The following is an 8,828-nucleotide window of genomic DNA, read 5'->3' on the forward strand; positions in this document are numbered from 1 at the left end:
ATTTGTGAAAAATGTTTTTATATGGAAATGTGAAAAGGCCACTAGCTGGTGTGGAAAATTGAAAACCCCAAAAATGTGATGTGTCTTATAATTAGTATTACAGCCATCAAATATGCATTATTAGGCTCCTAGGGTTAAGGTAGGAGGAATAGAAATGTTAGCCATTTAGTAATCACATTATTGATTATTATATAGTAGGTAACCTGTTGGTATGTATTTTGTTTTACAGGAAAATACTTGGCAGACAACTAATAAAATCTTGTGCAAGGATTCGGAAGATTCCTATAATGGAGAACTGTTGTATGAGAAACAGGTTTCAATTTTGATTTGATGAAAACAAATCAAAATCTGCACTTGGGATAAATCTGCTGGAAATGCCCACTTTTCAGCAATGATTTCCCTCACACAATACCATGATGACCAGTCCTACAGTATTTACTTCTAGGTGTAATATTGTTATGGTTTTAAAATGTAATTATTGTATTTGTAAATTGTACTCATTTTAGTAAAGCAGTTAGACACTTGAGTTTTAGCATTTTACCACTCCTGAAATGGATGTAATTTAAACTGTGGTATGTAAATTTAATAGTAGTACTGTTGAATGGCACAGTGCTTACAGAGGTAGGTTGAATTTTGTCAATATATAAAATTTAAATATAATATTGATAGCTATCACAAAGGGGGTGCCACATACAAAGGAAATTAAGTGGAACCAGAAAAAAACTTTTTTTTCAGTTCTTAGTATGTTTTATTCTAGTGCTAAATAAAAAATTTTATCTTCAAATGTTTAGTGGGTTAAATTCAGAAATTATTTCAGAAAAAAAATTCTAAGGTTACAGCATATTCAAAGAAAAGCATTAATTAACACTTTTTAAAAAAGCTTTTTTTTCAAACTGCAAATTTCATAAAAATGCAAACTGTGTAAACAGGGCCTCTTATTTTTATAACTTGTGTAAAAAGGGAAAGCAATTCATATTTAAAGTTTAAGTATATGAAATTATAATCAAGAGTAAAGAAGATATTGACATCTTAACTACTTCCCCTCTGTCTACAGCTTAGCGAATGTAGAGATTGTTGAATAATCCAGTCAGACTAAAACCAAAGTTGTGATTTTAAAACTTCAAGACTTTCCATAGTTGAGCTGGTTCGCAACTTTTGCACAGTTACTCTAAACAGAGTTTCTCCCACCGAGCATGGAGAACGGTTCCATGTATCTTCCTAATTACCCATAGGAATCAAAATGTTGAGACCAAAAATCTCATTAAAAAAATGTTTGATCCCTATTTAAATCCAGAAGGAGAATTTTAATCACAATCATTTATAATATTTGGGAAGGAAAAAAATAAGCTTTATCAAAGAAGTTCTCTCCACATAATTATGTCATGAAGTCCTTTTAGATAAAATTCATTGTATGAAACTATAAATCTTTGCCATTCTGGGGGAATCAAAAAGAGTTATAAAAAATGTGTTATTATTTTATTGTTGCAAGGTATAATAAAAACTTCAAGTACTCAGTTGGGCCTCACGATGTGGGAATTCAAAATAGAGAAGCACTTCTTCAGGGATTCCAGTTATAAAACCTTCCTTCATTCTGATCTGAAAACACAAGTCTTCCTTCAAGTCATAGAACTTATTTTAAACATAGGCAAATTTGTGTTCTAGGTTATACTGTTAAATAACTGTAGTTATAAGTTGTTTTATTTATCATTAGTTGCTAAATTTTACTTTACATTTACTCGTATTAGACAAAGAATCTTGAGCCCCTTTAAACTTTAGAATCTTTCTCTTAAAATGATATTGTGACTGGCAGTTGTTTACAGTGGAACTTTCTAAATTGGTATTTGTACTACTCAATCAGTGCTAGCTACCCAGAGGATGTTCAAAGTGATCTGCCTTGCATTAGAAGGATATTCTCAATTGGCTTCTCAAGTCTTGTGTTGAAGTTTTTTAAACAAATAACTAATATACTCATGTTATGTAAAGATATTCTATTTGATTTTGAAACCGAAAGAGAAAATGCAAATTTTTAAATCATATGAAATGTAGGGAAATTTCAAACACTAAGACCAATGGAAAATAAACTGCAGAAAACTGAGAATTATCCAGCATATAAATATAAAAATGTGCTTAAAGTCATCAATTTGTGAAAAAACATATTGAAAATTAGCACAAAACATATTAAATGTGTAAATATTACTGTTCTCATGTCTTGCTCTTTATATTTTATTTTATTTGGTTCTGGAGTGAATTGGTAGTTAAACACAAGGACTTTTTGTCAATAAAAGAATAATTTTGTTGATATTGTAAAAATGTAATTTAAAACATAGATTACAATAATCCCTAACATTATTCAAATGTTTCCAGGAACTAAGATTTGAAACAATGAAGATATTCTATGATCCCTTAATTAGTCTTTGTGAAACAGAATGAAAGTCGGTGATTTCAGAGTTACTAAACCTTGAATAACCAGAATCTCAATAGAGAATATATCCCTTCTCAGTTCAGGAAATAGGTTAAATAATAACAAACTCATATCAGGGAAATTTGGGTGTTTTTCTTTCACTCTTGTAGTTTATATTCTCCTGTTACACCTGTACCCATAGTACTGTGCAATGAGAATTCATGTTAGAAAAAATGATCCAAGACAATGCAAGAGTCTCTATTATAAAAGAAACATTAAGCCAGGTTCATTATCAATCCCTAAAGCAGAACAACATGAGCTAGTACATATTAACATTTTTCAATACTATGGGTTAAAATGAAAAGAAAGGGTTTCGTTAACCAGAACACCATGTTCTGAGCAATATGGTTAAAAGGGTTCTGCTCTAACAAGATAGAAAGTATGAATGATACTGCTTTATTTTGGCAAAATGGAAAGTATGTTTTTCTTTTCAAATAAATTCCATATTTTCATGATATTTTTTAAAAATAAATTCTCATTATGAATTAGTCTGAATTTTATCATAATTGGAATTTATAATTCCTAAAGATTAAATTTTTAATTCTTTTTAAAGCTTTATTCTTCTCTACACCTACAGCCAAAATGAGAATTCACTGCATGATATTTGGGAATCTATTTTACCTATAAAGGAAGAATGTCCACATTCCAGTGGTTTCATGTGAACAGAGAACAGACCAGAATGCCGAATGTTTTGTGTATTTTTACTCCATCTTTATCTACAGAGAGTTTGAGGCCATAATTACACATATTTCCGTTTCTTCTTTTCAAAGAAACCTGAACAATTCTAGTAACGTAACTGCATTACACTGACACTAACTGCAGCTGTGCAACCCTAGACACGCACCGCTCTTTCCAGTTCCTCCTCTGCGGTGAGGGATTTGAATTGCCAGTGGTTTCCAAGCTTTTCTTAACAGCAGGACTTTTCCTACTAGAATTGTGCATGGAATCCGGTGAGGCAAAACAGCTCAGAATAATGCAGGAGTTCCTCCAGCAGTTTAAATCTGGGTTTCCCGCCCCACGCCCCCCAGCACTGTTTTGACAGCATAGTAACACCTCAATGATCTATACCAGTGGTCAGCAAACTCATTAGTCAACAGAGCCAAATATCAACAGTACAGCGATTGAAATTTCTTTTGAGAGCCGAAAACCGACTTCTGCGCATGGGCCACGAAGTTTCAATCGCACTGTACATGCTGCGCCCGCACGTGGTATTTTGTGGAAGAGCCACACTCAAGGGGCCAAAGAGCCACATGTGGGTCATGAGCTGCAGTTTGCCGACCACTGATCTATACAGTTTCTTCCACCTCTGAAATCCTATGGTTCTACTTGACTCAGATAGATCCACCTTTGGGTACTTTACAAGGACACTTGTACAATTATAGTAATTAACTGACATACAGTAAAAATTAATATTTACTTGAGCACTTACCATGTACTAGTCACTATAGCTATTAGCTCATTTAATCTTTATATCAATCCCCAAATTGTAGGTACTCTTTTGAATTCCTATTTTTACAAATGCTGTCATTGAGGCCTAGACAGATTCATGAATTTGCCCAAAGAGACACAGCAACTGGAAGTAACCCAGTTATCTTGACTGAGGAAGGAGCCCTGACCTTGCTCATTCTGGAACATAAACTCTTCCGTTTGATTTTGTTACACATATTCTATTTGAATGCCAAAGTGAAGGTGCTATGAAAAATTAGTATCAAAATCAGGATAATTCCAGTAGCAAACTTGTTAGGAAAAATGTGTTTCTCAAAATATGATATGTGGACCACTTGTATTATTTATTTTAAAAGGGCAATGATTTTGGCTTAGTCACAACTATATCCCCGGAGCCTAAGAGATAGTAGGTGCCAAAAAAATGAATATTAAATAAAGAAATCTCTAGAAATGGGGTTTAAAAATATGTATTTTGAGCCCTAGCCAGTTTGGCTCAGTGGATAGAGCATCGGCCTGCTGACTGAAGGGTCCCGGGTTCCATTCTGGTCAAGGGCACATGCCGGGTTGTGGGCTCAATCCCCAGCAGGAGGCAGCCAATCAGTGATTCTCTCTCATCATTGATGTTTCTATCTCTCTCTCCCTCTCCCTTCCTCTCTGACATCAATAAAAATATATTTTTAAAAAGAAATATGTATTTTGACAAGCACCCAAAATTTGAGGATCACTGCCCTAATAGATCTCTTAGGTTCTTAGTTCTGACATTACATCAAACTTTAAGTATTAAATTGTAAGTTGAATACCGTTTTTTCTAGTGAATTTGTTTTTTCATTCAGCTCATTTAATTTTCTCTAATGTTAAAAAAGAGGAAGATAAAGTGGATTTTTCTAAGAAAATCCCTCTTTTCCAGAGCACTCTCCTGTTACGTTCTCTCAGTCTCCAAGTGGCCTGAAATGCATTCTCTCATTTTCATGTTTCTGTCCTTTTCTTCAAAGTCTTGAAAGTCTGAAGGAAGCAGTAGGGAGGTTGCAAGCTGTGGTTCCTCCCAAACACACAATCTGAATAAACGTCTCCCTCCTTGCAAAGGAAACTCAGACATCTAACTTAGAAGTTGACTCATTTGTCTTATAGACCTTTGAACTGGATGCTTTATAAACATTGACTAACGTCATTCCAAAAGAGTTGCACCAATCCTTTTTTTTTTTTCCTTGAAAATAATCATAGGCTATCAAGGAAAGTTGAATGACACCATAAAATATGCAGATATCGACTAAGGAACGAGTTTATAGGTTTGTTTTTATTAAGTTTTATTTTTCCCCCAAAATTATGCATTTGAGCAAAATCACATTCGGTCCAAATGCTCTCATTTTGTACATGGTTTTCTGACTAGCAATTTTTTAAAAAACTAGCATAATTTTTTATATCAAAATGAGGGTGACTTCTAGATATTGCTTTAAAAGTTAATATTACAAGTAAACATGTTTCCTTGGAATGAGTCAAATTAAACTGTTGATATGAATGAACAAATCAATTCATGTTACACTGAATAAAGAGACTTCCTATGACCCACCCTACCTCCTTTTACTGTGTGCCCTTCTCTCTTGAAGCTTTATTGTATTTTCCTGCTCCCTTTTCTTCCATTTGGCAAATAACATTTAGATGACAGTCGGTCAGTCATGAATTGAACATGGATACCATTACATTACTTTTGGTGCATGAAATATATGGAGGAAGAATGAGAGAGGAATACAATGTCTTAAGTCTCCAAATATTAAAAACAAAACAAAAACCCACTAGCTTCTCTCTTTTGTCATTGCTTTGATGTTCTGTCTTCTGTAGGCTAGAGTTGCATTTTTAATATCTAATTGAAATCTAAACATCCTTCTTGAAGGAATGTCAAAATTTAGTATCTGTGGGTAGACCTCTTGACTGTCCCTTATGTTTAATACCTGATTTATATCTTAAATGAGTATTCTGTGAGAGAAAAGCACCTCCTTGTTGACATTCACCATGGGTATAATAACTTATTCTCTAGGTTTAACTTCCAAGGGTATTTTCCTTTGATCTCTAGTATTTCTGATCACCTCCTTCTATCCCTAGGGTAATACATTGCCTGTTCTGGATACATTGTCTATGTAACCTTAAAAGAAAGGATGTTTTCAGTGAAAAGCAAATATATTTTTATGTGTTCCTAAATGTCTAAAAGAAAATAAGTAAAAGATACTTCTACTACATCCACCTACATTCCAGTATTTTCCAAATCATGTTCGGTTCTACTGGTTCTGGCAAATGTTCATTGTGGTCTGAGAATAAATGATTCTATATACCATAGTCCCCACTTCTTGGACATTGATAATAAATATTATTGTTTTAATGAAGTTTAAGATGAAGTTTTTGGATCAGGATAACACTTTTCCCCCCTAAAAACACCTTGAAGAAATTTAGAAAAGTTTTAACACCAGTTACATATTTTTCACCAACTGCAAATAATATAACCAGCAGGGCTTTGAATAATTGTTCTAGTTTTTTGTTTCAACTTTAAGGGAAATTCCTGCCATTTCAAGTGAATTTAAATTTCATTAATACATCATAGTGAATTTAACTTTACCACCTAAAATATTCAAAACAAAATAATGAAATGGTTTTAATATTTTAAGTATTATGACCACATCAGACTACTATTTGATGGTGCAAATTCTTTGCAGAGTGAAATTAACACTTGTGAGCAATCTTTGGTAATATTTTATTAAACAGCTTTAAGAAATTGAATCATGATAGATTAACAATGATAGCATTTTATATAATCTTGTTAGAAATTATATGAAAAACATTTTTGCTAAAGCTAAGAGGAATGCAATAGTTAGTATAGATTTTGCAGGACTCTATCCTCTATTAATGAGCATTTCACAATTCTTTTTTTGCTTTCCTTTATTTTTCAAATCAGTTGTTCTGCACAAAACAACAAAGTTCCTTTAAAAAAATTCCTGAGTGAACTGTTTTCAGACAGAAAAGAATAAAGCTGAATTATTACATTTCTTTAAATATAATTCAATTTTTAATTCATTCAGAGTCTGAATCAGCTTGATAGATCACAAGCTATTTATCATTTATAAGTATTTCATGAATGATTATATCATGAAAATGTTAATTCCATCTTGTTCAGTTGTATATTATTTCATTAACATTTTCATTTCTTTTTTTCTTTTGGCAAAACTAATGTTTAGTGTTATTCATGCATCATTACTTCAAACTATTTTAGATAATGAACCAAATGACTCATTTGGGATCAATGTTCCAAAGTCCAAAGTCAGATTTTTCCCTTTTCCTACGAGTTGCTAGAATGATTATTCTTATAGCTGTGTTAATTTTGCAGGCCAGTATTTAGTCTTGCTTTATTTAATGGATACACATGAAAGAGATTGGCTCCTATCTGATCCCTCTCTCATGCACATACACTCTAAGGGAGTTGGAAAATTACTGTTGAATACTTTTTCTTGAAAAACCAAGTGTTGGTATGAGGATATATTAATCTTATCTATGAGCAGGTCTCCACTGCAGGGCGAGCAGTAATTGCTAGAGCTGGCTTTTTAAACTATTTGAATATTATTGGGTTATAATATAATTTTTTTTTAATTTTTCACTTTGTATAGGAAAGGATCTGTATGAATAAAATGATCAAATTTTAATTTTCATGCCTACACAAGTGGTAATGTAAGGCATGATTTTTTTTTTAACAATAAGAGAAATGAGGGAAAGAATCTCAGAAATTTTGCTGTGTTTGTAAAGGTAACAAAATTCAATGAAATGTCTTCCTTAAGGAAGAGGCTGTTAGTGTACACTATACTTTGAGTTGGTGGCAGCCTGTATTTAGAGTTCTCTGTGGTCTTTGATGCAAACATAAGATGGGTTTATGACCTTGTTACAGGTTATGTATTTTCACAAAATGCCTTGGGCATAAAATGTTTACACAAGGAATTGTGGGTTAAAATACAAATACTTTTTAAATTTAGTTGCAATGTTGATGCCTGGCTCTTTCCTCCTGAATAATTCAGCAAAGAACACTTGGTTCCCAGAGCCCTTACCGCTCTGTCTGTGATAAAGCCCCACTGCTTCTGTGCTGGCTCAAGAAAACCAGCAAACGGAGCAGCTGCTTGTCCCTCCAGGACCCACACGCAGCAGAGCGCTCTGCTGAGCCATGGCGACATGAAGGTGCAGTGTTGACTTACTGAAGATCATCTTGAGAACATTTTAACATTACTTGCCTTATAAGTTAGAAAAGGTATGGATATCATTTTTTTGTAAATAATGATCTTTACAAATGTTTTTTTTTCCTTCATAATTTTCCCAATCACCCATTTCATAAATCCTGAATATGCAATTATTTATAATGGCACATTACTACATGTCAGGTTCCCAGTTCAGAACAGCAGAACAGAGTTTAATTATATGTGAGAACAAGATGGAATATCTGAGTGGATGTTTAAATGTGTGTGGGGGGGGGTCCTGAAAAATAAATAAAAACCATAAACATAAATTCAGTTGTGAACCTCTTTTATTACCAGCCTCTTAAAATTTTGTCCACGTTTTTGGAAAACTTTATTGCAGGTTTAGGTTGGCAAGGTGAGAAAAATGTCTGACACTGTGCAAGGGCATTGGAGTTGGACAAGTCCCAGCTCTATGATTTAACAATAGATTTGAGCATGTTACTCAATGATTCTTTATTTCCTTTAAAAAAAAATAAAAAATGGAGGCCCTGGCCAGGTAGCTCAGCCGGTTAGAGCACTGCCCCCCTCCCCTCCCCCCGCTGCAGCAGATTGGCTCTCCTATCAGAGCACATACAAGGAGCAACCAACTAACGAATGTATAAATAACTGGAACAATAAATCGGTCTCTCTCCCTCTCTCTCTCTCTCTCTCTCTCTCTC

General features: G+C 33.6%; 1 protein-coding gene across 15 annotated transcripts in view; it reads left to right on the forward strand.

Moving 5' to 3' along the window:
• SGIP1 (SH3GL interacting endocytic adaptor 1) overlaps positions 1-784 on the forward strand; it is a 211,138-nt gene extending 210,354 nt beyond the window's left edge. For all 15 annotated transcript variants that reach the window (XR_013959841.1, XM_080654272.1, XM_080654267.1 and 12 more), the window contains one exon: positions 230-784. Coding sequence is in view for 14 of the 15 variants with exons in the window: in XM_080654272.1 (XP_080510398.1) it covers positions 230-252 (23 nt within the window). In the remaining variant the exon portion in view is untranslated. The remainder of the gene's footprint in view (positions 1-229) is intronic.
• The last annotated feature ends 8,044 nt before the right edge of the window (positions 785-8,828 follow it).

This window comes from Plecotus auritus (genome assembly GCF_963455305.1).
Source record: "Plecotus auritus genome assembly, chromosome: 2".
Taxonomy (NCBI): domain Eukaryota; kingdom Metazoa; phylum Chordata; class Mammalia; order Chiroptera; family Vespertilionidae; genus Plecotus; species Plecotus auritus.